At 51.7% G+C, this 26,678-nt stretch overlaps 13 protein-coding genes across 21 annotated transcripts; 6 read left to right on the forward strand and 7 right to left on the reverse strand.

The window, feature by feature from the left end:
- Positions 1–1,200: 1,200 nt before the first annotated feature.
- On the reverse strand, positions 1,201–2,021 carry LOC9654387. Its single transcript, XM_002964332.2, has 2 exons — positions 1,902–2,021; positions 1,201–1,846 (listed from the first exon to the last, which is right to left on the reverse strand). The coding sequence occupies exons 1-2, from the start codon at positions 1,957–1,959 to the stop codon at positions 1,266–1,268; spliced, it is 639 nt and encodes a 212-aa protein (XP_002964378.1). The 5' UTR covers positions 1,960–2,021; the 3' UTR covers positions 1,201–1,265.
- Positions 2,022–2,073: 52 nt separating this feature from the next.
- Positions 2,074–3,398, reverse strand: LOC112344476. The gene is made up of 5 exons (XM_024669346.1): positions 3,083–3,398; positions 2,732–2,937; positions 2,575–2,673; positions 2,453–2,526; positions 2,074–2,396 (listed from the first exon to the last, which is right to left on the reverse strand). The coding sequence occupies exons 1-5, from the start codon at positions 3,378–3,380 to the stop codon at positions 2,180–2,182; spliced, it is 894 nt and encodes a 297-aa protein (XP_024525114.1). The 5' UTR covers positions 3,381–3,398; the 3' UTR covers positions 2,074–2,179.
- A 3-nt stretch (positions 3,399–3,401) lies between these two features.
- On the reverse strand, positions 3,402–4,818 carry LOC9654388 (protein SAWADEE HOMEODOMAIN HOMOLOG 2). Its single transcript, XM_024669347.1, has 9 exons — positions 4,726–4,818; positions 4,581–4,666; positions 4,458–4,503; positions 4,188–4,347; positions 4,084–4,135; positions 3,988–4,036; positions 3,779–3,922; positions 3,605–3,724; positions 3,402–3,542 (listed from the first exon to the last, which is right to left on the reverse strand). The coding sequence occupies exons 1-9, from the start codon at positions 4,780–4,782 to the stop codon at positions 3,468–3,470; spliced, it is 789 nt and encodes a 262-aa protein (XP_024525115.1). The 5' UTR covers positions 4,783–4,818; the 3' UTR covers positions 3,402–3,467.
- A 62-nt stretch (positions 4,819–4,880) lies between these two features.
- On the forward strand, positions 4,881–7,649 carry LOC112344475 (mitogen-activated protein kinase kinase kinase kinase 4-like). Of its 3 annotated transcripts, none has more exons than XM_024669345.1 (5): positions 4,881–5,115; positions 5,276–6,577; positions 6,626–7,236; positions 7,293–7,427; positions 7,485–7,619. In XM_024669345.1, exons 2-5 carry the CDS (start codon positions 5,342–5,344, stop codon positions 7,531–7,533), a joined length of 2,031 nt encoding a protein of 676 aa, XP_024525113.1. In that variant the 5' UTR covers positions 4,881–5,115; positions 5,276–5,341; the 3' UTR covers positions 7,534–7,619. The 3 variants fall into 3 exon arrangements, with proteins under 3 accessions (XP_024525113.1, XP_024525112.1, XP_024525111.1); XM_024669344.1 differs by having other exon boundaries at positions 4,892–5,115; positions 5,273–6,577; positions 7,505–7,649; XM_024669343.1 differs by having other exon boundaries at positions 4,892–5,115; positions 7,505–7,649.
- A 6-nt stretch (positions 7,650–7,655) lies between these two features.
- On the forward strand, positions 7,656–12,191 carry LOC9654389 (eukaryotic translation initiation factor 5B). 6 transcript variants are annotated; one of them, XM_024669341.1, is made up of 11 exons: positions 7,657–10,014; positions 10,070–10,177; positions 10,241–10,341; positions 10,401–10,602; positions 10,658–10,723; positions 10,771–10,830; positions 10,885–11,442; positions 11,499–11,624; positions 11,679–11,789; positions 11,847–11,937; positions 11,985–12,191. In XM_024669341.1, the coding sequence occupies exons 1-10, from the start codon at positions 7,720–7,722 to the stop codon at positions 11,910–11,912; spliced, it is 3,693 nt and encodes a 1,230-aa protein (XP_024525109.1). In that variant the 5' UTR covers positions 7,657–7,719; the 3' UTR covers positions 11,913–11,937; positions 11,985–12,191. The 6 variants fall into 6 exon arrangements, with proteins under 6 accessions (XP_024525107.1, XP_002964006.2, XP_024525106.1 ...); XM_024669342.1 differs by having other exon boundaries at positions 12,009–12,191; XM_024669339.1 differs by having other exon boundaries at positions 7,656–10,014; positions 11,499–11,789.
- Positions 12,192–12,474: 283 nt separating this feature from the next.
- LOC9655597 (stellacyanin) lies at positions 12,475–13,438 on the reverse strand. The gene is made up of 2 exons (XM_002964334.2): positions 13,072–13,438; positions 12,475–12,944 (listed from the first exon to the last, which is right to left on the reverse strand). Exons 1-2 carry the CDS (start codon positions 13,268–13,270, stop codon positions 12,571–12,573), a joined length of 573 nt encoding a protein of 190 aa, XP_002964380.2. The 5' UTR covers positions 13,271–13,438; the 3' UTR covers positions 12,475–12,570.
- Positions 13,439–13,862: 424 nt separating this feature from the next.
- Positions 13,863–14,670, forward strand: LOC9654390 (macrophage migration inhibitory factor homolog). The gene is made up of 3 exons (XM_002963961.2): positions 13,863–14,202; positions 14,271–14,471; positions 14,578–14,670. The coding sequence occupies exons 1-3, from the start codon at positions 14,092–14,094 to the stop codon at positions 14,611–14,613; spliced, it is 348 nt and encodes a 115-aa protein (XP_002964007.1). The 5' UTR covers positions 13,863–14,091; the 3' UTR covers positions 14,614–14,670.
- A 40-nt stretch (positions 14,671–14,710) lies between these two features.
- On the forward strand, positions 14,711–16,580 carry LOC9655598 (L-2-hydroxyglutarate dehydrogenase, mitochondrial). The gene is made up of 5 exons (XM_002963962.2): positions 14,711–14,986; positions 15,051–15,419; positions 15,491–15,733; positions 15,785–16,024; positions 16,074–16,580. The coding sequence occupies exons 1-5, from the start codon at positions 14,760–14,762 to the stop codon at positions 16,351–16,353; spliced, it is 1,359 nt and encodes a 452-aa protein (XP_002964008.2). The 5' UTR covers positions 14,711–14,759; the 3' UTR covers positions 16,354–16,580.
- Positions 16,581–16,657: 77 nt separating this feature from the next.
- LOC112344445 (stellacyanin-like) lies at positions 16,658–17,477 on the forward strand. Its single transcript, XM_024669224.1, has 2 exons — positions 16,658–16,882; positions 16,945–17,477. The coding sequence occupies exons 1-2, from the start codon at positions 16,690–16,692 to the stop codon at positions 17,367–17,369; spliced, it is 618 nt and encodes a 205-aa protein (XP_024524992.1). The 5' UTR covers positions 16,658–16,689; the 3' UTR covers positions 17,370–17,477.
- Positions 17,425–18,750, reverse strand: LOC9655599 (vesicle-associated protein 1-2). Its single transcript, XM_024669222.1, has 8 exons — positions 18,601–18,750; positions 18,456–18,526; positions 18,216–18,297; positions 18,043–18,158; positions 17,892–17,996; positions 17,807–17,836; positions 17,675–17,752; positions 17,425–17,622 (listed from the first exon to the last, which is right to left on the reverse strand). The coding sequence occupies exons 1-8, from the start codon at positions 18,671–18,673 to the stop codon at positions 17,506–17,508; spliced, it is 672 nt and encodes a 223-aa protein (XP_024524990.1). The 5' UTR covers positions 18,674–18,750; the 3' UTR covers positions 17,425–17,505.
- Positions 18,751–18,788: 38 nt separating this feature from the next.
- LOC9654391 (PAN domain-containing protein At5g03700) lies at positions 18,789–21,405 on the forward strand. The gene has a single exon (XM_002963963.2). The coding sequence runs from the start codon at positions 19,191–19,193 to the stop codon at positions 21,387–21,389; it is 2,199 nt and encodes a 732-aa protein (XP_002964009.1). The 5' UTR covers positions 18,789–19,190; the 3' UTR covers positions 21,390–21,405.
- Positions 21,406–21,572: 167 nt separating this feature from the next.
- Positions 21,573–23,074, reverse strand: LOC9655600 (uncharacterized oxidoreductase At4g09670). Its single transcript, XM_024669228.1, has 2 exons — positions 22,543–23,074; positions 21,573–22,348 (listed from the first exon to the last, which is right to left on the reverse strand). The coding sequence occupies exons 1-2, from the start codon at positions 23,005–23,007 to the stop codon at positions 21,680–21,682; spliced, it is 1,134 nt and encodes a 377-aa protein (XP_024524996.1). The 5' UTR covers positions 23,008–23,074; the 3' UTR covers positions 21,573–21,679.
- Positions 23,037–26,516, reverse strand: LOC112340410 (protein FAM91A1-like). 2 transcript variants are annotated; one of them, XM_024669226.1, is made up of 11 exons: positions 26,417–26,516; positions 26,232–26,365; positions 26,062–26,179; positions 25,894–25,990; positions 25,726–25,832; positions 25,541–25,663; positions 25,336–25,489; positions 25,222–25,282; positions 24,822–25,171; positions 23,403–24,768; positions 23,037–23,349 (listed from the first exon to the last, which is right to left on the reverse strand). In XM_024669226.1, exons 2-11 carry the CDS (start codon positions 26,357–26,359, stop codon positions 23,124–23,126), a joined length of 2,730 nt encoding a protein of 909 aa, XP_024524994.1. In that variant the 5' UTR covers positions 26,360–26,365; positions 26,417–26,516; the 3' UTR covers positions 23,037–23,123. The 2 variants fall into 2 exon arrangements, with proteins under 2 accessions (XP_024524994.1, XP_024524995.1); XM_024669227.1 differs by lacking the exons at positions 26,232–26,365; positions 26,417–26,516 and having other exon boundaries at positions 26,076–26,179.
- Positions 26,517–26,678: the final 162 nt, after the last annotated feature.

The raw sequence follows: 26,678 nt of genomic DNA on the forward strand, positions 1-26,678 counted from the left end.
TTGCAGCGCAGCAGGCAACACCAAACATGATATGTTTCGTCCCAGGGTGGACAAAGCCAAGCGTCCTGGAATCGGAATTCAATAGCGCCTGAAGAATTATGGCCTTTGTCACTGTAAGAAGCAGCACTCGTTACCAGGAGGCAAGCCAGCCAGATACAGCGGAGAGCACCGACTGATAAAATCTTTTGGCCTGCACAGTGCACACAACTCAGCTACTTATGGCCGCTATTCGCAACAAAGTGCTCAACCCGAAAGAGAAAAAAAGGGGAAAAAGAGACGACGAAAAGAAACATATCTCCTCGCTCGGGGTGAGTTTTTCATGATATATATATATGCTCTTTTCTTCCTCGTTGTTTATTCGGCCTCTGTCATGTAGCTCGCCTGCTTGATCCTGCTCGTCGTCTCGTTCGGCTGTCAAATTTGGTTTTCAGATCCGTGGGCCTTCCCTGTTCCTCCAGGACTGGAAGTACTCCCTCCTCCTTGTCAAGGTATGGCACCTTAGATTTCTGCTATCATTCCAGGCATACAGGCTCTGATATGCCAAATCATCGTACCGCTTTGCCTGGAGTTCTATATTCTCTCCTCCGACCTTTTGGTCTCATAATAAGTGCTTGGAAACAAAGCTTTGCATGGGTGACTGCTCCTTGCTGCCTCCTTCTAGAGAGAACAAAAAGCCTTAGAAAAACAAAAGGAAAAAAGCAATGGCTTCTAACTCTACCTTTGTGTTTGCATTTGCAGGCGGAGATGCTCTGGTTCCCCCCCAGTGATTATTCTAAGCGACTCTCCTCGGCTTTCGAGGAGGTGGACGTATTCGCTTGGCATGCGTGTAAGGGGTGGGTGAGTGAGCAATTATCTTTTAACGCTTGCTAGAGCTTTGCGCGAAGGCATGCGTACTTTGGGCTTTTCTAATAAGTGTGCCACATCCATCTTCTAGCAAAATCTATCGCTGCGAAGTGACCCCTTTGGGTGATGCAAGCAATGCGAGGGGGGACTAAACTACTTTGGGTTTGCCCGGCTCGCATTGTCAATCGCCCAGGAATATTTGGTTCTCGAGCTTTTGCTCCAAGTCAAAGGTGCGCTGTGCGTTTTATATCTTTGTTTCGCGTTACTAGAGACTCGTGGTCAGATCGATGCCAGACTCTCTTTCGTTTACTTGGAAGAAGTCCTCCATTTCTTTGCAAAGATGAGAAGATGGGCAGATTACTTGGAAGAATTCTGTGATCTCAAGTATATGGAGGAACAGTGGAAAAAAGTTGGCGAGCTTGCTAGTCTTGCGAGCTCTGGGGCCAATCCCGCGACGGAGCGCCAGGAAAATGGTGTGGCGTCATGAAAGGGTGCTCGGCCAGGTCGCCGGACAAGCTCTGGTGGTGGCGATGGCGAAGAGCGTGAGGATGATCCTCGTGGTGGGTGTCGAAGTGATGGACGCGCCGGGGATGATGATCGCTCGTGGATCCCGGATAGATCTCAAACTGCTGCTGCGCATAGCTGCCGCTATCCAGATTCAATCGCAGCCCAAATTCGTCCTCGTAAGGAGTGCGAGGCGCCAAAGATTGCTGCCTAGAGCGCTTGAGGCGAGACGAGGATGGAGGAGGCGATGGCGATGACCTCTCGGGGATCTTCTCCTCCTCGGGAGGGAGATCGTGGTCCTGGCCGCTGCTGCTACTGCTGTTCTTGTCGGCGGCGAGGCAGGCAACGATCTCGTCCTGCCACATTGTCGACAGCAGCGCGACCGTCATGTCGTCGTCCTCGTCCTCCTGCCGCCGCAGCGCCGCCAGCCGGCTATGGAGGAAGGAGCTCGAATCGCTGCCCAGGAGCGCTTGATCGTCCTCGTAGGGAAACAAGAGCTCTGGATCCAAGAAATGTAGGCGCTAAGGCAATCCAAATGTGGGCGAGCGACTCACCTTTGCAGAGCCCCACCGACGCCGATGCCATCACCGCGTACGCCGCCAGGTTCTCCATCGCTCCTCTCCCCTGTTTTTAGGGTTCTTGAGATAATTGGGGTTGTAATACTTTTATTTAAATAGTGTGGAGATTATAATGCAGTTAACTTGATGGGTTGTCACGTCCCAGTCATACCAATGAAGTTTGCCATTTTATTTTTATTTTTATGTTTTTCTAAAACGTGATAAAAGATTTTGATCGACGCACAATTTTACACGAATGGCTTGAGCATCGATGCTTAGCTATCTACAAGGCTTAGCATCTTCTCCGCTAGCGATTTGAGCGACCTCTTTTTCCTCTCTGGATCGGCAAAGGCAGGCTCGAGGTTGGAGTAAACGTCCCAGAGAATGACGCAGCACTCGGTGCCCATCCACTCCTTGAGTTGATCTTGCAGCGCCTCCGTCTTGGGGAGTATGTCTCCCACGAGCAGCAACAAGAACTCGGCGCATTTCGTCCTGGAACAGCCAAGAAATTGTTGCGTTTTAGGAAGGAGAGGAAGCTTTTCGATCACCTGAGTGCGACGTCGACATGGCGATTCTTTAGCGAGTCGCAGATCTTTGAAACACCTCGGTAGTATTCGAATTCCTGCGAACCAAGAGAGTGTTTGCGTGCCAATCTTAGAGAAGAACGTACTTTTTGATTGGCAGGAGAATCCAGCAACAGTGCCAAGAGCGCGTCCAGGCAAGCCGTGCGCTCCGGGATCCCAGTCGCCGATAGCAGATCAAGCAGCTCCTGGAACAAGAAAAGGAGCTCTTCTTGACAGGTAAAGTTGGTGCTTTTCATCGCTCACCTTGACGGCCATGTGGTGAGCCGCGGCCGCTTTGCTCGAGTTGTCGACGAGGCAGCATCCCTCAAGAACGCGAAGAGCGAGGACGATCTCCGCAGGGGTGGGAGGATTCGAGACTTCTGCCGCTTCTTCCGAGGAGTTAAACACCGGTGGCGCGCTCGCTGGTGATTTTTGCGGTGCCAATGTGTGCTTGAACAACGCCGGTATCACTACACCAAAGATCACAAAAGAATCTTAGAACTTTCGCTCATGAGATCGTTGATCCACGCAAGCAAACAACGATTCTAGGAAAGGAAAGAAATTCATAGCATCCACCAACCAGAGCAATCGAATTTACTCCAAACACATTCTCACCTTGGAGTTCTTGATAGCTCTGGCTCTCCCGGAAGAGCTCCACACCCCTCTCGGACGCAGCGGCGAGCATCAGGAATGCGAGCAGACGGCGAAGGCCCTTGACCCTGGCGAAGGAGAAATTGGCCTTCACATCACGCAGCGCCTCGCGCAGCCGCAGCGCAACCTCGCGCCGCTGACGCTGCGCCACCAGCGATTCCACCAGCTCCGCCACCACATTGCACGCCGATTGCTGCGGCGAGGAGGTGGATGCCGAGGCAGCAGCAAACTCCTCGGCCCAGCCTGGGCGACAGAGAAACATCAAAGAACCCTAATCTCGTCATTTGGGGAAAAAAGCCCAAGAACCCTAATCTCATTGTCGTCCGTACAAAAATATTCACACGCTTCTTTAGTGCTGTTTGTTCCTGGGGATTCGTAAATCCGTCTCTGGCCGTCTGCAAATCTTTTTAAGTGGCACAACTTCCTGCGAGAAAAAAAGAAAAGAAAATTCCGATGATTGTAAATGAGAGCTTAGACTGATGTTACCTCTGATTGATCGTGATCATAGCGGACCCAAAATCGACACCGGCAGCCTCTTAAGTCGTGCCTCCGTCTCTGGATGTCCAGAACCGTGGCATCGTAGTACAAGGCTTGCTCGTTTCCTTCCTGTTGAGAAACGAAGAAGTTAACAAAGAAAACAAAGTTTTGCATTTCCTCTACCTGGAAGCATAAGATGAGATCTCCCGGAAGGACAACCATGCACTCCACAACGTCACACGGCATAGAGCGCTGCCGGACTGATGTCTTCACGTCCACCCATTCGTCTTCCTCGGATCCAAACCCAACAAAACGAACACGGACCTCCTGAGAAGTTGGATCAATCAGTACAAACAAAATGTGGAGCAAAAGAGTAAAACTTTCTGCCTTACGTGCTCAGAGGCTTCTATACGATGTGCCAGAAACAATGATACATCATACCTGGAAGAGGTCTTAGTAACGGAGTTTATAAACTCATACATTCTTACCAGGCACCGTCACGAGAAGATTTGGCTTCGAAGTCCATCTCTTTCTCGACTTCTGTGAGATCCCGACGTGTAAGAAGCGGGATGGAAGAGAACTTAAAACAAACCTGGCGGCGGAGCGTACATGTATTGCATGGGACTTGCGGCGTTCGCCAAAGGCGAGGGAGTAAAGCCTCTACCGCTGTCTTGGTGCTGCTGTTGCTGCTGCATTTGGAGGATTTTCTTCGCCTTTTGCGAGTGCCTCCTGTTCTGGAACCAATTCAAGACCTGGAAAAGAAGCACAAATAAGGTGAGGAGCATTATCAGAAGAGGCCAAACTTTGAGGACTATTTGTATACACGAGAAGAGAAACAGAAAAAGCGTCTAGCCGGACGAACCTGTTTCCCTGTTATTGGAAGTTGCCCAGCCCGTTCTGGAGTATTGCTGAGAGAAAAAACGAAAGAAAAGAACGAAGAATTCAGTGAAGGTAAAACGATGTCAAACTTTGAGGAAACACGTACGTGAAAGCCTCCGCGAGGTCGTCACATTCCGGCCTTGGCAACGCTATGTTGTTGTTAGCTTCCAGCGCCCTCTCCATTTGAGCGACCTACAAAGAATTCACACGCCATAGAATGCAGCGCAGGAATCCTTTCCATCGATCCATACCTCCTGTGGAAGAAATCGAAACACCGGCACGCCGGCGGCTTGAGGCGGGCGCCCCATCTCTAGCTCCTCCTCGTTCCACTCTCTTGCCCTAGAAACAGAGGAAAATTACCCCTATTTGATTTAAACGGCCTGATGGCATACACGTGTCAGTCACGGCAGCCGTCCATTTCAACAAGTTTTTTTTTTCGTCTTTGGGGAGAAATGATGCTTGTTGTCCACGACCAAGACCTAATGAAGGCGCCGCGGCATTGGAGCTTGGCGATGGGCGTTTCCTCCGGCGCGCGCTAGACGAGGGCGAGGATTTGGCCCTCTTGGGGCTGCCATAGGAAATGCCGGTGTCGATTCCAGGGCGCGGTAGCATCAGCAGCAGCAATAGCGCCAGGGATTAGGGTAAGCATTCCATGGGCGCCCTCCAAGATTTGCTACTGTGTAGAACTGCTTGAACCGGCATTGCCTCCCTTGCAAGTTTGCTTCTTTTCTTCTCAGTTTCTTTTTGTGCGCCTCTTCTCTTTGCCAGATCGGCTGATTGGTTCTTTGGTTGCTATAGCAGGTTGTAGCTGGAAAAGAAAGATTAGAGCATAGAGAAGGGCTTCAACAGGTCGCATTGGGCTGAAGAATGTGCATACTGTGCGCTGGAGCAAAGTTTTCGCGACGCATCGTCGCCATGCTACCATGGTTGATCATCCCTTTCGTCATCGTTTGGGCCTTCTCGCAGTTCCTGCCACCCGGCTACCGCTTCGAGATCACGTCCACGAGGCTGGCATGCGTGGGAGTGCTTCTGAGCAGCCTCTTTTGGTACGAGTTCGTCGTCCCCAATCTCTCGCAGTGGCGGGATAGGAGAGCGATCCTTCTCCGCGAGAGGCAGCGTATAGAGGCACAGAAGGCCGCAAGGTGGCGAAAGGAGGCGACCAAGCACTGCCGGAATTGCCACACTCCTTACCGCGACCAGACTCCACAGGCGAGTGGCAAGTATATGTGCACCAACTGTGGCCACGCCTCGAAGAAGCCCGAGCTACACGTCCCCGGGGATCCTCGGCCCAGGGACTTAAAGTTGATCGACCACTCGACGTGTTGGAGATCGCTCTGGGAGGAGCTGGACAAGCAGAGATTTTTCCATCTGGTGCATAGGTGGGTGGCGCTGGCAGGGAAGCTTTTGGCCTGGTTGTGGAAGCAGTTTTGCCGGCAGGATGGCTCCAGGGATGGCTCGCAGGGTCGACAGCAGAACGCGAAGGAGATAGACGAGACGGAGGAGAAGAGAGGAAGGGCGAGGAGGAAGGCGGAGGAGAAGCGTCTAGCGAGACTAGAGAGGGAGAAGAAGGAGGAGGAGGAAAGGAGGGACAGGGAGGAGTTTAAGAAACTCGTAGACGAGAGGAGCAAACTTCGTGCTGAGCTACTTGAGGCCGAGAATGCGAGTAAGAGAGAAGCCGCTGCCGAGAGGGAACGTGAGTTGAGGAGGGATAGAGAGGCTGAGAAGAAGAGGCAGGAGAAAACTAAGGCGTCGCCCAAGGAGAAGGAGTTGGCCAGCGACAAGAGTGTTGGTGGTAGTAGTCCTGGTAGTAGTACAGAAGAGGCACGGACTAGGATTGAAAAGGTGGGATATTTTGGCAGGAGGAGGGGTTACAGCTACTTCAGCGACTATAGGAACTCTAGAGCAAGCTCCAGCTCTGGTGGAACCCCTCTCGGAAAGCACCAGAACTTAAGTTCGACAAAGATTAGGACGAACGCGCCAGCGAAGTCGACTAGTGCGGCTCCGCCTAAGGAGGTGGCGCCCCCCGGGACTTCGATGAGCTGGTCCAAAGCCTTGTGTGGAGCAGCCAACACCAAAGTGGAAGCCTGCAGCGCTTCCTCGGAGGTGCTTTCTTATCTTTCTCCAGTGGATGTTGCTAACTTTAACTTACAGGCTTTTCCAAAACCACTGGCAAATGGTGGTTCATTCTTCTCAAAGAGTGCTGTTGCTGCTACAACCACAAGTTCGAAGCCGCAACCTCTATCACCCGAAATAACAGCAGCCCCTCCCTGTCAAGAAGCTAGCGGCTCGACTCCAGTGTCCACCGATCCCATTTACTTCCCAGGTACCGCTCCAGTACTTCCTCCCATCTCTGCTCCACAGCATAACACACTGACTAGCGAACCAGTCGCGTCTTCCACCTCCCTCTTCTCCTCGTTCTTCCCATCGACCACCGTCTTACCACCTCCGACTAGCATCGATGCTACTTATTCAGTCATGTCCCCGACACTGCTCTCGCCAGTCTCACGCTCAGTGTCGAGTGACTTTGCCTGGCCTGGCCCGTTCTCCCAGAAAACCGTGCGAGATCCTTGCATCCAGCTTCCAGAGGATATATGCCTGTCACCCTCGCTCGACACCAGCAGCTGGCTACCGCAGTACGATTACGAGGTGGACAACGTTCCTCCGGAGTTTTTGGATTGCATAACTCGTGATATCATGGTGGATCCGGTGACCACTGCTGACGGGCACTCGTATGATCGATCGACGATCAAAGCATGGCTGAAGTAAGTTCTTTTGTTTCCGAGCTTTTAACCAAAGTGGTTTTTTTTTGTTTGAGTAGGGAGCACAAAACTAGTCCGATCACTGGAATCGAGCTGCCTCCAGCTCCTCCTCCAGACAATGTGGATAGAACTCTTCGGCCGAATCACGTCCTCCGTTCCCAGATACTCGACTACAACGAGCGCAAAGCTCGAGAGTAAGTGCTCCTCGAGTTCCAAAGGCTTTGTTTGATCTTCTATAGTTCTTAAAAAAGAGAATTTTTGTTCTTGGCAGAAGGGCTAGTCGAGATGGATGGCCAGTGACGAGCCTCCCGAATCAGCAACACCAAATCTCTTGCGGTTTGTTTATTTCTCCGGGCTTACATTCTATGTGGTAAAAACGAAGTTAAGAAAGAAGAAATGAGAGCTTTTGCCCTTTACTCGCTGTCGGCTTTAGTGTTTAGGGCTAGGGTTTAGGAAATTAGGGCATCGCGAGGAGCTCCACGCGCGATGGGAAAGAAGGGGAAGAAGGTCGCGCCATCGCTGGACGATTATTGGAACGAGGAGTTGAACGGTGATGGTGAGGCTGTTGCTGGATCGACAACGGGAGCCTCGGTTGTGGCAGCTGCCGGCAACGACGAGGATTTGGTAATGGAGATGGATTTGAGCAAGAGCAAGAGAAACAAGAAGAAGGATGATTTAGTAGCTCCAGCGTTAGCTTTAGATAGAGATGACGAGGAGGAAGAAGAAGAGAAGCTGGATTTATCAGGCATGAAGAAGAAGAAGCCGAAGAAGAAGAAAGACAAGATTTTGGAGGAGGATACTCTTGCTCCTTCTCCTGCTTCTACTCCCCCGGACATTCCCTTGCTGGTGGACGAAGAAGAGGAGATGCTAGACTTGACAGCGGCGAAGAAGAAGAAAGCGAAGAAGAAGGACAAGAAGAAGATTCTCGACGACGATTATCCGGAAGTTGCTGCACAAGATTGGGAAGTACCTAGTACTGCTCAAGATGATTCTTCGAGAGCTGTCGCTGCTCCAGAGCCTGCTGCTGCTCCTACTGCCCCGGACATTCCCTCGCTGGCGGACGAAGAAGAGGAGATGCTAGACTTGACAGCGGCAAAGAAGAAAAAACCGAAGAAGAAGGACAAGAAGAAGATTCTCGACGACGATTATCCGGAAGTTGCTGCACAAGATTGGGAAGTACCTAGTGCTGCTCAAGATGATTCTTCGAGAGCTGTCGCTGCTCCAGAACCTACTGCTACTCCTGATGACGAGGAAGAGATGCTGGACTTGAATAAGAAAAAGAAGAAGAAGAAGAAACAGGACGACAGAAAGAAAACTTTTGAAGAAGAGCTTGCGGAGGCCGCGGCTGCAGCTGGTGTTCCAGAGAGTGAAGTACCTGCTGCTGCTGCTCCAGATGAGGAGGAAGACAAGCTAGACTTGACGGGGGCCAAGAAGAAGAAGTCGAAGAAGAAGAAACAGGGGGAGAAGAAGGCCGAGGAGACTGTCGAAGTGGCTGTACCAGATGTTGAAGGAGAGAAGGTGGATGCTGTGGATAATACCAAAGGAGAAGAGACGACGGAAGCCACTGGCAGTAGTAAAAAGAAAAAGAAGAAAGGTCCTTTGGAAACTCAAGAGGCGAAGCCAAAGGTGGTCGAGAAGAAGGTCCCGAAGCATATTCGGGAAATGCAAGAGCGACTTGCAAAAATCAAGGAGGAAGAAGAGCGCCGGAAGCGTGAGGAAGAAGAGAGGTTGCGGAAAGAGGAGGAAGAAAGGCTGAGACTCGAGGAGGAAGAGAGGTTAAGAGAAGAAGCGAAGCAGCGAAGAAAGCAACGTGAGAAGGAGAAAATCAAGGAAAAGAAAGCCAAGGGACTTTATCTCACTGGAAAACAGAAGATGGAAGCTCGTCGTCTGGCCATGATAAAGGAGCAGATTTTAGCAAGTAGTCCGGCGCTTGTTGGTGAAGAGCAGTCGCCAACTCCCAGGAAGCCGAAGTACGAGACGAAGAAGAAGAAAGTGGAAGTAGTAAGCTCGGAAGATGTGAAACCGGACGTTGAAGAAAGTGAAGCGGCTGCCGAGGTCCAAAGTGAAACGGCTACTGAGGCGCAAGAGAACGAGCCTGAAGTTGAGAATGAACCTGAAGGAGAGGGCCAGCTGGAAGAAGAAGCAGAAGAAGAGGAAGAAGAAGAAGACGAGGATGATGACTGGGAAGCTAAGAGTTGGGACGACGAATCCAAACTTCCAACCGTGAAGGATGCATTTGCAGACGAGGACGAGGAGGAAGAGGAACAGGTTGTTCCAGAAAAACTCGTGAAGGTTGCTCCGAAGGTTGAGGAAGTACCATCCCCACAGCCACCAAAGCAGCCAGCGATTTCAAGGGAAGCCAGGATGGCGGAAGCTCTCACAAAGCGCAGCGCTGACGATTTGCGATCTCCCATCTGCTGTATCCTCGGACACGTTGATACCGGCAAGACCAAGCTGCTCGACTGCATTCGTAGGACTAACGTCCAAGAAGGAGAAGCGGGTGGAATTACGCAGCAGATTGGAGCTACTTATTTTCCGATGGAAAACATACGAGAGAGAACCAAAGAGTTACCAGAAGCGGCCAACATGCGCGTTCCTGGCCTCCTGGTTATAGATACGCCTGGTCACGAGTCCTTTACAAATTTGCGTTCTCGAGGTTCCGGACTGTGCGATATTGCAATCTTGGTGATCGACATTATGCATGGGCTGGAGCCTCAAACGATCGAGTCCATAAACTTGCTAAGGATGAGAAAGACACCGTTCATTGTTGCTCTAAACAAGGTGCGTACTCCTCTGTTTTGTGTGTACCTTACCACTTGTTTATGCTCTAGTGCAGGTTGATCGTCTCTACCAATGGAAGCCCCGCAACAATGCTCCGATAAGAACCACTCTGCAAGAGCAGGAGCGCCATACGAAATCAGAATTTGAGACGAGAACCAAGCAGGTGACGTGGAAGTGTCATTCCTTAGTAGCAGTTTCCTTATCAAGCGGTATTTGCTTGTTGCAGATAATGGTGCAGCTCCAAGAACAGTCTCTTAACTCTGAGCTCTACTGGAAAAACAAAGACAAGAGAAAGGCCGTCAGCATAATTCCCACAAGCGCGATAAGGCATGCTTGCTGATTTTTCTTTCATTTTTTTTCTCTAGAATTCTCAAGTTTTCGTTTAGTGGCGAGGGCATACCTGATCTCCTGTACTTGCTAGTCCTGCTGACACAAGAGATGATGGAAAAGAAGCTTATGTATGTAAGCGAGGTCGAATGCACGGTGCTGGAAGTTAAGGTTGTAGAAGGACTTGGGACGACTATCGACGTCGTGTTGGTAAACGGCGTATTGCACGAAGGCGATCAGATCGTGGTCTGCGGGATGCAAGTACGTAGTCGAGTGCTTTCATTTCGGTTAAAAGCTTTACGACGTTCGGTTGCAGGGACCAATTGTGACAACTATCAGGGCACTGTTAACTCCTCATCCTATGAAAGAGCTCCGAGTGAAGGTTGGTTTAGCTCGACTGAGTAGAGGATCTTATCTTGTTGCTTTCAGGGATCATATCAGCATCACAAAGAGCTTAAAGCAGCCCAAGGAATAAAAATCACGGCGCAGGTTCGTTCTAATATTTCCTCATTGCGACTGTTCTTTTGCTAATGCTTTCCTCAGGGTCTCGAGCACGCGATAGCAGGAACACAACTCTATGTTGTGGGAGAAGACGAGGACGTGGAGACCATCAAAGAGGAGGCGATGAAGGACATGAAGAGCGTTATGGGTCGTATTGACAAGAGCGGGGAGGGAGTTTGCGTTCAGGCCTCGACACTGGGATCCTTGGAAGCCTTGCTCGAGTTCCTCAAAACTCCCGACGTCAACATTCCTGTGAGTGGCATCAGTATCGGTCCGGTTCACAAGAAAGACATCATGCGTGCAAGTGTGATGCTCGAGAGGAAGAAAGAATACGCTACAATACTTGCTTTCGACGTTAAGGTGACACCGGAAGCAAGAGAGCTGGCCGAGGAGCTGGGTGTGAAGATCTTCACGGCGGACATCATCTATCACTTGTTCGACCAGTTCACGGCCTATCTCAAGAACACAAGAGAGGAGAAAAGAAGGGATACAGCGGAGGAAGCCATATTTCCGTGCATCCTCAAGATCTTACCCAACTGTGTCTTCAACAAAAAAGATCCAATCATTGTCGGAGTGGTGGTTCTCGATGGCTTCGCAAAGGTACCTTTGTTTCTCCATCTTCTGTGAGATAATCGGTGTGCTTGTCTTTCACGCAGGTTGGAACGCCCATTTGTGTTCCAAGTAAAGACGGCGAGTTTATTGATCTGGGAAGAATCGCGTCGCTGGAAATCAATCACAAGGTGGTCGACGTTGCGAAGAAAGGCGAGGAGGTGGCCATGAAGGCAAGCTCAGGTTTTACTCTCTTTTCTTTTGCTCATAGTGTTGTCGTGCCACAGATCATGGGTGACGAGAACCAGAAGATGTTTGGAAGGCATTTTGACTACGACGATTTGCTGGTGAGCCACATCACACGAAGATCAATCGACGTTTTGAAAGAGAACTACCGGGTAGGATTTATGTTCCCAGCGAATCCTTGTTGTGTTTACGGCTATTTTGTGTTGCAGACTGAGCTTTCTAGCGAGGAGTGGAAACTCATAATGAAGCTCAAGGGCATTTTCAGGATCTTGTGACAACGGAACGAAATGTTTTGGCGAAGTAAGGCTTTGTCTAAGTTTAATTTGGTGGATTCACGTGAAACACAGATCTTGTTGTTGCTTTGTTTGTAGCCGCGAGCAAGAAATAATATCTCTGAGCGATCAAAAGTCGGGTTTTTTGTTTTCGCGTTGACAAAAACTCTGAAAGAGCGAGGTAACTTAGTTTCCGTCTCGTGAAGCTGTCGTTTACGCTATTTCCACATTTTACATGGATGAAATAAACTTAGCTATGATGAAATGGCCGGTGGAAGGCAATCGAGAGTCTAGAATTGCCATCACCGCCACCACGATCAGTGGAACTTAGCGTCATAGCACCACCGCAAGCAACTCCCTCAAAATCACAATCACAAGAAAAGCTTTTGCCGTGATTTTCACACCTTAAAGTCTGGCAGGGCGAGACTTTTTAAAGGCCACCTCCTCGAACTAACACAACAAGATTTTGTTTCACACCAAACACACACAACACTCATTAAAGCCACAGAGATTTTCCATAGATCCCCACAGTCAATTCGCGTCCACCCTACGCAACGCAACGAGCAAAGAAAACGATAGAGCTTTAAATTAGAACGGGCGTGGGGTGGTGGCAACAAAAGAGAACAAAAAATCCCGCCAAGAACCGGAAATGCGGCGCCCCTCATAACGCCAGCACCGCCGCGACCGCGAGCACGGCCGTGGCCCATGGCCACGGTACGGCGCTGGCGGCGCTCATAGGCCCCTCGGCCGGTCCATTGCCCGGGTTTCGTACGGCAGGGAGGGCGCCCGGTAGCGGCGACGGGGCTGGGCCATGGTGGCGGCCGACCGGCGGCTTCCGTACCACCACCAGGAGCTTCTGGCCCTGGCCGCAGTGGCCCGGCACTCCACAAACATAGAAATGCGGGCCCGTGGTGTCCAGATTGATGATGGTGTGCCCGTCCTGGAATGTGGCGATCGGATTGGCGGTGCTGCAAGCGATGAAATCCGCCTTGCTCACCGCCAGCACGTTGTGGAAATCCTTGGAGTAGTTGAACACTGCGAGAGATCAAAGCCCCGGATCGGTCATTGTTCGATCAGGCAATGGCATAGCGAGAAGAGGGAAGCCGATCGAGCAGAGGAATGAGATCGAGAGATTCTGGAGAATGGAGGAGAAGAATCTTACCGAGAGTGTCGCCGAGATGGTATCTGTTGCCGAGCGTCCACTGTGTGTAATTGACATGGCCGAACGAGGGCAAGGTCCAGCCAGCGCTGCCCCCTACCACGAACTGGACCGCCTCCGCGCGATCCTGGGAGGCGAGGAACAGCAGCGCGGATAGAAGCACAACGAGCGCCGAGGAGGAGGAAGAACGCCACGAAGACATTGCGCGCACTGCCACTTCCCTGCGTCTTACGCACGGCGGCGGATCCAGGCGATCGATTGATCGATCAATCAGCGCAGCTAGGAAATATCGTGGAGGAGAGAGCGCGCGATCGATCGCCTCGCGCGCGCGGCGGCGTCAAGAAAGTATCCCGCCTTCGTTAGGCCAAGAAGAAGAGACCTCCTACGGACATGAGAACTGGATTTAAATATAACGTCTTATGCGGCCAAGCGGTGGCCGGTTCGAATCCCTTCCCCGGCGCACATTCTTTTCCCCTCTTTTCTTCTCACGTTTTACCCAACTGCGTCTTTGTTTTGACGCAGGCATCTCCTCTTTAATGTCTCTTTGTTTTCATACCATTATGAATTTTCCACGCGTGGGACAAGCGAATTTTTTCTGTAAAGAGATTCGAACCCAATGCATTGCTGACGTGGAAACCGCTAGATTTTAGGGCTTCACAATATTTTAGGGCTCTTCGAGCTATAATTTCTATGATGATTTGCCTCAGGTGCTGGTTGGACTCATTAATCGAATGGATTGGGTCGCATTTGCTTGCGACGCGCAGTGTGTCATCGCGGGTACAGGTATTGGTACTTTGGTCCCCACGGATATGCCTGGAAAGCTTCCGAATATCTTTCAGCTTTTGGCGGTACAAAGGCGAGAGACTACTACAGTGGCTCCAGGAGCCGAATAAAAAGGCCTCTTCGTGACATTGTGAGATCAAAGGCATTCTTTTCTTCGCATTGCTGCTTGCTAGTTCCTTCTCGAGCTCGAGAAGATCTTTCTTTCTCTGCCTTTGCAACACTCGCGAGGGGAAAGAAATCATGCCGATTCTCACCATTAGCACCAACACAAGCGTGGATAGCAGCACCTCGTTCTACATTCTCCAGGAGGCCACAGCCGCGGTGGCCCGAGTTCTTGGCAAGCCCGAGAGTGTAAGCTCTGATCATGGATCGTTGCTCCCAGATTTCCTTGTCTAACTCTTTGTCGCTCAAACTTCTAGAGCATGATGGTGCTTTTGAATGATCGAGTTCCAATCCTCTTTGGGGGCAGCCGAGAAGCGGCGGCGTATGGCGAGCTCGTCTCCATCGGAGCGATCGCACCCGACTCGAATCGCAAAGTCAGCAAAGCTCTTGCTGGGATCCTCGAGTCCAGGCTCTCGGTGCCGCCTTCCAGGTTCTACATCAAGTTCTACGATGTCAAGGTGAGATTTTTATCATCTTTTGTCACTTCTCGAGCTTCTCTTCTGGAAATTGTCGTGATTTTTGGAGCAAACACTCTTTGATCTGGTCGTTTTCTCGATGATCCAGGGAAGCAATGTTGGATATAATGGATCCACATACTAAAGCATGAGACTAGTACTAAAATTGTATTAGTGATAATCGGGAATAAAACCTTTACCTTGCCGAGCAAATAAATGCGTGCCAACTGGCGTCCCAATTTTGTTTCTTGGTGTTTTCTCGTGGGTCTTCGTGGGAGTGGCGAGGGATCGATGGCGGCAGCTCGGATCTTGCCCAGATCGGCTAGGAATCGCTTCAATCCACGCCAGCCGCGATGGATGAGCGCTCTCTCCGGCAAGGAATCCGATGTCGCGATCGTTGGCGGGGGGATTGTAGGGCTAGCTACAGCGCGAGAGATCGTCTCGCGATTTCCCTGGGCGAGCGTCACAGTGGTGGAGAAGGAGAAGGATCTGGTCCCTCACCAGACGTCGCACAACAGGTGATCGATCATTCGATCGAAATATTTCTCTTTCCTGGGTTTTGATTGAGCTTGCAGTGTACAGTGGAGTGATTCATGCCGGGATTTACTACGAGCCCGGCAGCGCGATGGCGAAGCTGTGCGTGGATGGAGCTCGCCGTATGTACGAGTACTGCGAATCGAACAAGCTGCCGTATGAGAGGGTGGGCAAGCTGATCGTTGCCACTGCCGAGGAGGAGCTCCCCATTCTAAAGAATTTGTACGAGCGAGCTACTGCCAATAAGGTACAAGGCATAGAGTTGCTTGATGGACACCAGGTACAAGAGCTGGAACCCAACGTTCGCTGCCTCCAAGCTCTTCATTCGCCCAACACTGGCATTGTGGACTATGCTGCTGTAGGACGATCGTATGCTCGAGACTTTCTTCACAGTGGGAGGGGTGAAATTCACACCAAGTAAGTCGCCACCATTTCTTTCTTTCTTTCTTTTGCCTAGTTTCGTGACACTAGCTCGATCTTGGGCGTAGTTTTGAAGTGAAGAAGATCGATGCCGATGAGAACCGAGGTGTGGAACTTACAAGTCAGAGGAATGAGACTGTGAAGGCAAAGTGGCTCATCACTTGTGCCGGGCTCCATTCTGACTACGTAGCACGCTTGGCCGGTGGTGCGAAGGGACCGACTGTTCTTCCATTTCGTGGGAATTATCATGAGCTAAAGCCCGAGTACCGGAAGCTCGTCAAGCGCAATATCTATCCGGTACCCGATCCAAAGTAAGTATTTTGTGTTTTGTTTCTAGAGAATTGATCTCGAGCACCGAACAGGTTCCCCATGGTTGGCGTGCATTTGACACCTCGTGTTGATGGACGGGTGCTCATAGGCCCAAACTCGGCTCTAGCACTTTCGAAAGAAGGCTATGCATTTTGGAACTTGAACATCAAGGACGCGCTCACGTTTGCTGCTACCAAGGGCCTGTGGAAGCTTGTTCTTGGCAATCCCAAGATCGTTTTCCAAGAGATCTGGCGAGACATCAACATTAAAGCATTCGTCGGGGAGGCACAGAGGTATCAGAATCGTCAACAATGAATAGTTCACGAACTGTTGTTGCCGCAGATACTGCCCGAGTCTGAAAGTAGAACACACGACCAAAGGCTGGGCAGGAGTCCACGCCGTCGCCATCGACGACACAGGGAAAATCATCGGCGACTTTCTGTTCGAGAGCGGCAAAGCTGGTCGAGTTCTCAACGTAAGGAACGCTCCATCGCCGGCTTGCACCTCATCACTGGCAATCGCGACGACCGTCGTGGATCGGGCTGCTAGAGAATTCGACTGGAAGAACGAGGCGGACATTCTGGAACGAGAGCCACGATCCGCGAGCTCGGCTGGAGGATAGTAACTCCCTCGGCGCTTTGTGCAATAAGAACCAGCCAGCCGCGTTTCACGACAAAAGCCTAGAGACAAATCGACCGAGAGGGAAGAACATGGAAGAAACGGAAAACACCACCGCGCAACATGAAGTAGAAAGCTCCTCCAGCTGAAAGCGAGAGTGGACCCGCGAGAAGGACGTGGCCTGTCATACGTGACGTCGGAGCCAATTTAAAAGCGACACTTTCACAACTATCACCGTCGTGGCGAGCAGGAGTGAATTCATCTCTACGGACCAACAGGCAGAGCAAAGCGATCAAGCGGCGAGCAGGGCCACCGGTTTCCAAGTTCTAAGCTCCAAGAGATGAGGAACTCGTCGCCGCTGCTGCTGCTGCTTGTGTCACTGTGGATCCAAATCGCGTCCCAGCTCGTGGGAGCTTACACCACCTACATTGTCGGGGGCGACACTGGCTGGACCATCCCAACGGCGAGCAACACCATCGTGAATTACACCGCCTGGGCTTCCAGCTTGACAGCCTCGCTCGGAGATTCACTGGGTAAGCCTCTCTCAAGCTAGCTAGCGAGCACTAAAAGCAAAGTTCTCTTTTCTTTTCGGCAGTGTTTCGATATGATCCTAGCCACACTGTCGTCCAGACCAACAATCTGACGACTTACCAGTCGTGCGACGCCACCGCCGACGACGAGACGCTCCAGATCTGGTCCTCGAGCGGCTCCAGTACCGTGATGCTCACCACCACCGGCACCACGTACTTCTTTTGCTCCGCCGACGATGGCTCCCACTGCCGAGACTCGGGAATGAGATTCGCGATCCAGGTTAGCTTTGGCCAGGGACTGCCAGCCACGCCAAAGGCTGCGCCTTCTCCCCAGGATGGAAGTGACGACGGCGACGACTTAAACTTTCCCAACTTTGATAAGTTTGCTCCGCCACCACCGCCACCGGCGGACTCCTCCTCCGCCTCGCTTCGGTGCTTCCAGCTTGCGTGGGTTCTAGCCGCGGCGCTCGTGCTTGGCCGGCTTGCGTGACCTCTCTCTCACACACACTAGAGAACACAGGATTTAGAAACATCTGGGAACGCGGTGAAAAGAATTTGTAGAGTCGATTATATAACACGCAGCCTGATTTTTGGAGTGCATACCAAGTCCGAAAGAGATACTACTGCTATGTGCCAAGCAGGAATCCAAGCACAATGCCAAGGAGAGCGACCAGGAGGACTACCAGGACGGAGAATCCAGCGTTCTGTGCGGCCGATCGGTTCCTGTTTGCTGTCAAACTTTCCTGAAGAAACAAAGCTAAAGTCGCTGCAAGCAAGGCAAGTTTTATGTGTTACCAGTTCTTGCTGCAAGCGTTGGCTCAATGCAACAGCGGCGTTTCGTTCTTCCGAAACGGTTGTCAAAGCCGCATTTACCTGCAAATAAAGTGAGCTAGGACAACGAGGAAAATAAGGAATGACAGCTCAAACCTCTTGGATTTTCTCCTTCAGATAACCAGCCTGGAAGAACAAAGGAAGAACGTAAACAAAACTGAATCATACTGATAACACATACGTCATGAGAATTCGGCACAGCTCCATTGCTCGTTTCTTTCGCAGGGAACGCGAATGACACCCTCATCTTGGTCTCGAAGATCTCGTTCCCCAGGTCTTTTGTGAACTGCATCGCCATCAAAGCTGCGAAGAGAAAAATCGCCACTACTTACCATTTCCTGGTTGATGTCACTCGCCAGGAATTCATCCGGAGCAACAACACTTTGGATCAAAAACTTGTCTTTGCTCTGCCCGTCCACCGGTTTTCGATGTTGTGCTCGCATAGTAACTGCAACAAGTTTCTCTTATGGAAAGAGCCAACATTTTTATAGAGGGAGAGGATTACCACTAATTTCAAGAGCACTCCGTGGTTGGAGCACACCCGTGCTGGGACTTACACAAAAACTCTTGGGAGATGTTGTTTTAACCTGCAACAACAAACAAGAAATCCTCGATCAAACATTAACTATAACAACAAGCAAGAAATTCTCGATCAAACAAACACTAACAAGAAACAAGAAACTCTCGATCAAACAAAAACTAACAGCAAACAAGAAATTCGAGATCAAACGAAGAAGCTTGATACCTTGAAAGCAACATAATGCTTGGTGTCATTCCCCAGCTTAAGCTTGCACGACAATTGCCGATCCAACTCGACTGTTCATCGCAGCCGCCAAAAAAGAAACCTTCAGATCCAGTAACACAAGCGAAATTCCGCTAGATCCACTCACACGGGAACTGCAACTCGCGAGGCTCCACACGAAGAAGCCCCGCACCGTCGGTGGAAGCGCTCTCTACAGCCATGATCCGCAAACCCTAAAGCCAGCTGTCCAACCCCCAAATCCTTCACAAAACCCTAAAAAGTGTCAAATGCCACGTGGTCAGCGAGGGTTTTACCACTTCCACATATGGCGGGGTTGGTCTTTTAAAATCCAATTGCCACGGGTCAAACGGCGCCCCCGTTTTGTTTTGTTACTGTTTTTCTTTTCGCGATTGGTGCGTTGACATTTCACCCCGTCCCGTCCGGAACAGAAAAGTCAACGCCCAAGCAGCAGTCTTTTAGTTTTTTTTCTCGCGCCTGTTGGGCATCTCAACATTAATACAGCCGGAAAGAAGGACAAAGAAGCCCGCTATGGAGTTGACACGAAATTGCCAATGGCTGACTTTGGTAGCCCCGAGCGGCCTATGGTTGGGCTCGCGCGTAGGTCACGCACGGATGATGGATCATTGCTAGCTCCTGATGTAATCGCTCGTAAGTTGCCTCGAGATCTTTATTTGTCCTCGCCCTCTCCTCTCGCCGCTAGCGCTTTCAAAGCACAGCATGGAGAGTCTCGCCAAGCTCTATTATGGCGGCCTCGTCTTCTTCCTCCACCTCCATTCCTCCGCCGCGCAGAGCGTCGGCTCGGTCCCCAGAGGATTTCGCTTCAGCCCACCAGCAGGCGCTGGAGATTTCTCGGCCTTCCTCGTCAGCTCCAACAGGGACTTCGCCGCTGGCTTCTCGCGAGATCCAGCAGCAGGATACTTCGCGCTCGCCGTCGCTGGGATGAATGCCAATTCGCAGCCGCTCGACACCATCTGGATGGCCAACAGAGACGATCCCTTCCGTGCTACCCCGGAGCTCCTCTTCTCCGGCTCCCTCCTTGTCACCATCCACCAAAACGTCCAGTGGAATTCCTCGTCATCCACCACTAGTCCGTCCTCCTCCTCGAGCGGAGACTTTCTCGAGCTCTTGGATTCCGGGAACTTGAGAGTCGTTTCTCGATCGTCGTCGTCTAGTCCTCCAAGCGATGATCAAGCTGGCGTGGTGTGGCAGAGCTTCGATCACCCAACAGACACGCTGCTCCAGGGCCAGAACTTCACCCAGGCCATGCGGCTCGTCTCCTCCATCTCCAACCAAGATCCACGCTCTGGATCCTACTCGCTCCAGCTCCAGGGAGATCGGATACTCCTCCTGGCAGGCTCCGAGCCATACTGGACCGAGGCCGCGCTCAAAGAGCACGAGAATGGTTCCGGATCCACCATCTACATGCGAATCCAGCCCGACGGCTACATCGGCCTCTACCAGAGCGAGCAAACTCGCGTCCACTTCGTGCCATTCTCGAGCTTGAACAGGGCGTCCACGAATTTCACCCGGCGAGCTCGCCTGGGTCCCGATGGAAACCTCCGCGTTTACTACTGGCAGGGCGGCCGGATGGTGGAAGACTATGCTGCTCTCCGAGATCCCTGTGAGTTCCCGGATTCTTGCGGAAGCTATGGCATCTGTTCTTCCGAGCTCCAAAACAAGAGCTGCAAATGCCCGGTCGGGGTAACTGCAGATGGAAACTCCACCATCGCCTTCCTGCCTGTGGATTCGCGAGACGCCGCAAAAGGATGCCGGAGTGATGCCGCGGATGCCAATTCTTGCATGGAGACTCCGTCCAAGAACTCGTCAGAGGATGATTTCCTGATGATCCAGGGCGTGGACTACTTCGCGATCCGATTTGTCGTCGCGGCATTTGGTGTATCCACAGTGACCCTGGAGGAATGCCGCGCCTTGTGCCTCGGGAATTGCTCGTGCAAGGCCTTCTTCTTCCGGAACGATTCCAGCGTCTGCTTCCACACGGATTCCATCCGAAGCATGCTGCCCAGCTCCAACCCGCACAACCTGGGATTCATCCGGATCGCCAAGAGAGGCCGATCGCACCATACCTCGAGAGCCCTGCAAATCTCCATCCTCGTGCTGGCTGTGCTCTTGGCCATCGCCGCTTTGATCTTCGCCTGCTATTACCGCCGATCCAGACGAAGGGACGAGAACAAGGAAGAGGTGAATCACCACTCGGACGAAGAGGCCTTCTTGGAGACGATCTCAGGTCTTCCCAAGCGCTTCCCCTTCTCCGAGATCGAATCCGCCAAGAACACCCGGAGAATATCGGTCGTCCAGCTCCAGGGATGCTCGCCGCGGGAATTCCAGGCCGAGCTGGCCGCCATCGCTGGCCTGGGAAGCCACTCCAACCTGGTGGCGCTGCTCGGCTACTGCATCCACGGCAAGAAGCGCTACATCATCTACGACGGCAGCACCAGCGGCAGCCGATCGCTCGACGAAATCCTCAAGAACCCTGGATTGGAGCGCGCGGCCCTGGAATGGAGCGCCAAGAAGGAGATCCTGCTGGGAATCGCGAGAGGCCTCGCCTTCCTCCACGCCAATGGAGGCGTCCACGGCGATCTCGTCCCCGGCAATGTCCTCCTGGACCTGGAGCACGGCGGGAGCTCGAGCCCTAGGCTGGCGCGCTATGGCCTGGCCTCCCTCATGCGTCGGCCGCCCCCAAACCCCAGCGATGACGTGCGCGCGTTTGGCGCCATTGTCGCGGCGCTGCTCGACGGCGGCGATGGCGCGCCCGCGGAAGATCAACGGCTGCGCGAGATCTGGAAGTGTTGCGCCCAGCAAGAGGCCGTGCTGAGGCCGTCCATGGCCATGGTGGCCGAGACGCTCTCCTCTATTTTGCCGCCAAAGGCATCGTTTGGAATCCAAAGTTTAAATTAGAGTGGGTTGTGTTAAACTCGGACTAAACCTAGCAAGGATTAGGGCATAGGCGTGATTATAAACTTTCTATTTAAATTGTAGGGCATAGGCGCATTAACTTGTTGGGTTGTCTCGAAGTATAAGTCATATTCCAACCCTGTAAGTTTTGGTAAATTTTTGTTTTGATAGTACGGACATCACTAATGGTACGAACATGATGGTTTCATTTTTTTATTTAATAGTACGGACATCATGGTCTAAAACAAAACAGGTAACTGTTATTTTTGAAGGGGTAGTACCGACGTATTGTCCTAGGACAGTGAAATCGTCTTGTATCCCGCAGCGATGGAGTCTCTCACCGCGCACAGCACCGCCTGCGTCTTCTTGGCCTTGTCGTGCCACCCGCGCTCCACCGCGCCGCCACCGCGCTTGATCCCGGACACGATCCTCGCGAACTCGCGCACCATGGCCGCCTCCTGCGGCACCTCGTTGTCCACCACCACGTCCCGCGACTCCAGCCGCCACGTCAGATCCATGTCCGCGAACCCGGCATTGGACAGCACCCGGTACGCCGCCCGCGCGTCGCTGAAGGGTATGGCGAAGTCGTCGCACGCGAGCGCGCCCGTCGTGCCCTGCACCGTGACGTGCATTGTCATGAAGGCGTGGAAGGAGCAGCTAAATGTCGCCACTGTTGTCTCGCCCTCTTCCTGTTCGTCCTGTTCGTCCTGGCGATTCTTCTTTATCCACACCATCCTCGCGGAACAGGCGGTGATCACGCCGCTCTCGTTGATGGTGGCGTTGGGCAAGGCCGTCACGAGATCCGGGAGGCGGTAGTCGAGCGCCCACAAGATGGCGCGGATGCAGTACCAGCCGATATCGCCCAGCGCCCCCAGCTCGTCCAGCCCGGCTTTCACTCGGATATTGTTCTTGAGGAAGCCCGGGAAGAGGATTTGAGCCGGGAAGCTGAAAGTCGACCGGACCTGTGGAGTTAAAAAAGTCAAGAAAAAAATGAGTTTGGATCACGATGAATCAAAGATGGTGAAAAAAAAAACAAACAGAAGCAGCCAAATGAACGCTACAGCAAGCTCAAAAGATCTAAAGCACTGTAGCTCAAGAACACCTGGCATGGAAACAAGAAACGAAACAGAGAGAACTTTCGGAAGGAGAAAAGTACCTCTTTGATGTCCCCGAGGGCCTGCAAATCCTTGTGCATGCGCTCGGTCCGCGGGTGATGCATCCACATAGTCCCGTCCATGAGCTGCAGCCCCTTGCTCTCGCAGGCGTCCACCATCTTGTCCAGATCCTCGTTGTTGAGCGACAGTGGCTTCTCCAGCAGAATGTGCTTCCCCTTGGCAGCCGCTTTGAGCACCCATTCCAAATGGAGCCCCGTCGGCAGAGGAACGTAGACGGCGTCCACGGCGTCGTCGTCCAGGAGTTCATCGTAGCTGCCATAGACTTTAGCCGAAGAGGGGAATCCGTTGGCTTTGGCGAACTCCTGTGCCTTTTCCAGGGACCGGCTGGCAATCGCGTAGAGCTCAACCCCGGACCCTGCTAGTAGAATTGCTCTGGAAACCTTTCTGGCAATGCTTGCGCATCCCAGGATGCCGAGCTTCACAGCGGGATTGACAACCTCCCCCATAGCTGCTGCTGCTGTCTGGACCCCAGAAGTCGAAGATATATATATATATATACGATCGCTGACCCGGTGTTGACCCCCGGAAGAAAAAAATTGACCAGAGAAACGGAAAACTAGACTTATCTGTGCGACGGTGTTGGAGCGCTCGCCCGAGCGACGAGACTCGGAGCAAGGCTGCCTTGCAAGCACGGGGCGATGTCCAGAGGCACGAGACTGGTGCCGTCGAACACCAAGTTTACGCCCGGAAGAGGGACGTCTCCTACGTCCAGATCGTCGAGAGGGTCTGACTTGTTTGCAGAGGACGGCTCGCTTGGTGATTGATCGATTGGAGCAAGCGAGAAAGCTCTGCATGACAGAATTTAGTCGTGCCTGAAACACAGGCTATAGTTTTACACTACCTCAAGATATCTCCGTCGAAGCTCATCATGCTGGAATGCCTCCTCCTGCTGCGTGGGTTCTTCTTGGGCGACGGGCTATCAGGCTCCGCAAACGGGTTCCACCGGCTGCTAAAGTTGACAGTAAGCTCTGGCCTCCTGCCCGTCTCAGTCTTTTCTGCCGTATAAGCAAGCTTCGCCACTAGTCCATTTGCCTGGTACTCTCCAATAAAGTCATGAAGCATCTTCTTCAGCTGCTGCATTGCATCCTGGTGCTTCGGAAGCGAAAACAAGTGGAACAGCTCGCAAGAAACGGCACCCTCGCAGACAGCCTTGCACAGCTCGGTGTCGGAAAGAGGCACTCCGAACTCCACAGCCTGAGGGACCCAGCGCACACTGTCTTCGAGGCTTCCCACCCGCAGAAAACGAATGTATCCAACAGTCTTCAAGCTGAGCTCGTCTGCAGACTCCATATACGACTGGAGTGTCTCGTCGTCGCTGCCGCTAAGGTGACTCTTAAACCTGTCTTCGCTCAGCGGAAGTGGAACGTCCACCGTGACAGGAGAGGAGTCCGGCCCTTCTTGAAAAGGCTGCACGAGGACTGCTGAATGCCTCAGCACCGAATTCAAGCCATGCAAGAGAACTGCTCCCGGAATCATGGTCCCCTCCAAGCGGCCACCTATCCCAGCAAAAGTAGACCCGTCCCACGTCCACACTAAAGCCTTGCTGCAGCCTGCCAAAGGTGGTGGAAGCAATCGCAGTCGTAGGCCTCTTAGAAGAACGACAGACACGGGGCCACACTCGAAGACAGTGTACAGAAGCAGCTTCATCCACGGCGTCACGGCAGCTCGAGATGGAGGACCGAAGTGCACTGGACCCGCCGCGTTATACGAGGCAACTAGAGGTGGACAAGCCAGCGGGATCATAGAAACGACGAAGCTGTAGTCTCGCTGGAAGAGACGTTGAAGCGTGGCTGAGGCCAGACTTGCCAGGCTTTCACATCGAAGAACATCCACTCTGTAGTATTTCTTCCTTTTCCCCCGGACAATTCCTGCCAGCCCCGTGTCACTTGACAAGCTAAGCCTGTTGGCGGTCGTCCCTTGCCCGTTGATGAAGGAAAACTCTGACTCAAAGTCTGAAGCGTTCTCTAGCTCTCCATTAACAACCCCAGGACCTGCCTCCTCTAGCTCGTCGTCAGTGTCTGTAGCTGTTCCTCCGGACCTTAGACATTCCAATGCGTAACGAAGGCTTAAAGCATGGTCGACGAACTGCTGAAGCTCCCCCTCAAGCTTTGTACTTTCTAAAGATTTCAAGTCGCTGCAGAATTCAGCAATATTGCTGTCACCGAGCTTACCAGCCTCATATAGAGTCACCGCATGATTTTTCAGCCCTGCACACGTTCAGAAGCCGAGTAAATCGGAGATACACTAGCAAGGAGAATACCTGGTGAAAAAGATCCCATCATGAGGTACGATGTCATGTTTGCGTCTATTAAAAATGCAACTCGAATTCCGGACTTGGAACGGGGTTGGTCTCCTCCACCTCCGTCGTGTGACGGACTCTGACCTCCTGGACTTGTAAAGAAAGAAAGACCTTCGCCTTCGCTTCCAGGTGATCCGGGTTGATTGGAGTCATTCAATAGTGCTGCTGGATCGAGCATTTTAGTCGCCCATCCAAGGCGACAGGCAACCGAAACGGCAGCTTCTAGCTGATCCAGATCGACCTGTAATGTGGCTGCCAGTTCGGAAATAGTTGCGTGTTCACTTGAGGCAACGAAAACGGCATACAAAACTCTGTACAACACAAAACTAGACTCAAGACCACAAGAATCCTTATAACTTACTCCTCAATAGGATCCTCGTATGACTGTTCTCGATTGGAGACAAATCCTTCCAAGTTCGATACTGAAGAAAAATAATTCTTAGGACAAGAGGCTGCAAATGAAGAAAACAATAACCTTGAAAACGGTCATCTGGAAGCACCAGAATGTCGAAGTAGACGAGTCCCCTGCGATACAAACTCCGCACGACCTTCGGATCAAACTCGCAGTACAGTTTTATGTCCTCCTTACAAATCTTGTCGATCACGTACAGCTCCTCTGGAGACAATTTCTAAAAACAACAGTAAGCTCTCTAAGAAAGCAGCTAATAAAGAAACCATACCCGATACTCCTCCAGAGAAAGATTAACCACGCAAACAGTCCACCATGGTTCTATAGCAATATCCACCGGCACGGTCGGCAGCATATCTTTCACAATAGACTTGTTCATCTTCCACATAAACTTCTGCAAAAGTAGCAACGTGAAATATCTTTCGAAGAAAGTGAGGAACGTAATCACTAAAATACCTTTCCTCTAGACTTATTCATGGTATCTATAAACTCGTTTCTTCCTATCCCGGTCAATCTCAGAGCATCAGCCGCACTAAAATTGGGAATACTATCGTATGGTTTCTCTGATGATCGCAAAAAAAGAGAGGTAAAACCACTGCCACTACGAAAGAAGAAAATCCTTACCGTTTCTCATCACCTCGTAAAGCATATCGCAGTAGTATCGAAATGGAGAAACTCGCATGAGTCGGCATATGTTCTCGGAGAGGTGATACGGGAAAAGCTGTCCAGAGAAAGCAACATTGTGTGAGAAAAGAGTCTCTCAAATGATAACGTGAAGGTTGGAATGCACACCGCAAGGTTCTTACGTAGGTAGCGCATTAGATCGTCGTAGTACTCGCCTTCTCTACAGGCATTCCGAGCGTGGCATTCGCTCCACTTCAATCGCTTCTTGATGCAGTACTCTTTGATCCTGCGAGCCCAAGCTTAAAGCCTAAAACTGGAAAATAGAATCGATCGCTTACTTTCTGTGCCAGTCATCCTTGGAAGCCATGAAGAGCTTGAGACGCTTGGGAAGATTTTCCCATGTCACTTCCTCTTGGATAGCCTTGACTATGAGCTGCTCTTCCACATTCGTGGTGAGACGATTCATTGCGATCTGTGAGGAGAATCACGGTGAAAGCCCCGGCCAAGCATCAAAATATCATACCAGATCCGCGCGAAACGATCCTCGCCGCGATTTGGAAAGATCACGCGCGCGACACCGAGCTAGAGCGCATCAAAACGACGATCCATCCCAACAACTCGTTTGTAGGGTTTGGGGTTGAAAAGAAAACGCGCAGGTTTGACTATTTCGACCCGGAAAATGCCACCCGATTAACGGCCCAGATTTCCTGACAGTGGAATAAAAAAGAATTTTCCCGGTTTATGGAGTAATACATTCGTTGCGCTTGGCAGGATTCGAGCCCGCG

This window comes from Selaginella moellendorffii, unplaced genomic scaffold (assembly GCF_000143415.4).
Source record: "Selaginella moellendorffii unplaced genomic scaffold, v1.0 SELMOscaffold_4, whole genome shotgun sequence".
In the NCBI taxonomy this organism is placed as follows: domain Eukaryota; kingdom Viridiplantae; phylum Streptophyta; class Lycopodiopsida; order Selaginellales; family Selaginellaceae; genus Selaginella; species Selaginella moellendorffii.

Bases quoted from the DNA above. Each gene is read 5' to 3' on its own strand.
- LOC112344475 (XM_024669344.1), top strand. From the start codon at position 5,342: ATGTGCATACTGTGCGCTGGAGCAAAGTTTTCGCGACGCATCGTCGCC. The intron at 7,237-7,292 runs GTAAGTTCTTTT...TTGTTTGAGTAG, and splicing joins ACGATCAAAGCATGGCTGAA to GGAGCACAAAACTAGTCCGA. The intron at 7,428-7,504 runs GTAAGTGCTCCT...TGTTCTTGGCAG, and splicing joins AACGAGCGCAAAGCTCGAGA to AAGGGCTAGTCGAGATGGAT.
- LOC9655599 (XM_024669222.1), bottom strand. From the start codon at position 18,673: ATGGCTGTAGAGAGCGCTTCCACCGACGGTGCGGGGCTTCTTCGTGTG. The intron at 18,527-18,600 runs GTGAGTGGATCT...TGCGATGAACAG, and splicing joins TCGCGAGTTGCAGTTCCCGT to TCGAGTTGGATCGGCAATTG. The intron at 18,159-18,215 runs GTAATCCTCTCC...AACTTGTTGCAG, and splicing joins GAGTGCTCTTGAAATTAGTG to TTACTATGCGAGCACAACAT.
- LOC9654389 (XM_024669339.1), top strand. From the start codon at position 7,720: ATGGGAAAGAAGGGGAAGAAGGTCGCGCCATCGCTGGACGATTATTGG. The intron at 10,015-10,069 runs GTGCGTACTCCT...GCTCTAGTGCAG, and splicing joins TCATTGTTGCTCTAAACAAG to GTTGATCGTCTCTACCAATG. The intron at 10,178-10,240 runs GTGACGTGGAAG...TGCTTGTTGCAG, and splicing joins TTGAGACGAGAACCAAGCAG to ATAATGGTGCAGCTCCAAGA.
- LOC9654387 (XM_002964332.2), bottom strand. From the start codon at position 1,959: ATGGAGAACCTGGCGGCGTACGCGGTGATGGCATCGGCGTCGGTGGGG. The intron at 1,847-1,901 runs GTGAGTCGCTCG...TCTTGGATCCAG, and splicing joins GTCGGTGGGGCTCTGCAAAG to AGCTCTTGTTTCCCTACGAG.
- LOC9655598 (XM_002963962.2), top strand. From the start codon at position 14,760: ATGGCGGCAGCTCGGATCTTGCCCAGATCGGCTAGGAATCGCTTCAAT. The intron at 15,734-15,784 runs GTAAGTATTTTG...AGCACCGAACAG, and splicing joins TATCCGGTACCCGATCCAAA to GTTCCCCATGGTTGGCGTGC. The intron at 16,025-16,073 runs GTATCAGAATCG...TTGTTGCCGCAG, and splicing joins TTCGTCGGGGAGGCACAGAG to ATACTGCCCGAGTCTGAAAG.
- LOC9654390 (XM_002963961.2), top strand. From the start codon at position 14,092: ATGCCGATTCTCACCATTAGCACCAACACAAGCGTGGATAGCAGCACC. The intron at 14,203-14,270 runs GTAAGCTCTGAT...TCAAACTTCTAG, and splicing joins TTCTTGGCAAGCCCGAGAGT to AGCATGATGGTGCTTTTGAA. The intron at 14,472-14,577 runs GTGAGATTTTTA...TCGATGATCCAG, and splicing joins TCAAGTTCTACGATGTCAAG to GGAAGCAATGTTGGATATAA.
- LOC9655600 (XM_024669228.1), bottom strand. From the start codon at position 23,007: ATGGGGGAGGTTGTCAATCCCGCTGTGAAGCTCGGCATCCTGGGATGC. The intron at 22,349-22,542 runs GTACTTTTCTCC...TTAACTCCACAG, and splicing joins CCCTCGGGGACATCAAAGAG to GTCCGGTCGACTTTCAGCTT.
- LOC112340410 (XM_024669226.1), bottom strand. From the start codon at position 26,359: ATGAATCGTCTCACCACGAATGTGGAAGAGCAGCTCATAGTCAAGGCT. The intron at 25,833-25,893 runs GTAAGGATTTTC...TGCGATCATCAG, and splicing joins TTACGAGGTGATGAGAAACG to AGAAACCATACGATAGTATT. The intron at 23,350-23,402 runs GTAGTGTAAAAC...TCTGTCATGCAG, and splicing joins TTCGACGGAGATATCTTGAG to AGCTTTCTCGCTTGCTCCAA.
- LOC9654388 (XM_024669347.1), bottom strand. From the start codon at position 4,782: ATGGGGCGCCCGCCTCAAGCCGCCGGCGTGCCGGTGTTTCGATTTCTT. The intron at 4,504-4,580 runs GTACGTGTTTCC...TTTTTCTCTCAG, and splicing joins GACCTCGCGGAGGCTTTCAC to CAATACTCCAGAACGGGCTG. The intron at 3,725-3,778 runs GTAGAGGAAATG...GTTTCTCAACAG, and splicing joins ATCTCATCTTATGCTTCCAG to GAAGGAAACGAGCAAGCCTT.
- LOC112344476 (XM_024669346.1), bottom strand. From the start codon at position 3,380: ATGTTTCTCTGTCGCCCAGGCTGGGCCGAGGAGTTTGCTGCTGCCTCG. The intron at 2,938-3,082 runs GTGAGAATGTGT...TCTTTGGTGTAG, and splicing joins GAGCTATCAAGAACTCCAAG to TGATACCGGCGTTGTTCAAG. The intron at 2,397-2,452 runs GTGATCGAAAAG...TGGCTGTTCCAG, and splicing joins CATGTCGACGTCGCACTCAG to GACGAAATGCGCCGAGTTCT.
- LOC9654391 (XM_002963963.2), top strand. From the start codon at position 19,191: ATGGAGAGTCTCGCCAAGCTCTATTATGGCGGCCTCGTCTTCTTCCTC.
- LOC9655597 (XM_002964334.2), bottom strand. From the start codon at position 13,270: ATGTCTTCGTGGCGTTCTTCCTCCTCCTCGGCGCTCGTTGTGCTTCTA. The intron at 12,945-13,071 runs GTAAGATTCTTC...GATCTCTCGCAG, and splicing joins CCATCTCGGCGACACTCTCG to TGTTCAACTACTCCAAGGAT.
- LOC112344445 (XM_024669224.1), top strand. From the start codon at position 16,690: ATGAGGAACTCGTCGCCGCTGCTGCTGCTGCTTGTGTCACTGTGGATC. The intron at 16,883-16,944 runs GTAAGCCTCTCT...TCTTTTCGGCAG, and splicing joins CTCGCTCGGAGATTCACTGG to TGTTTCGATATGATCCTAGC.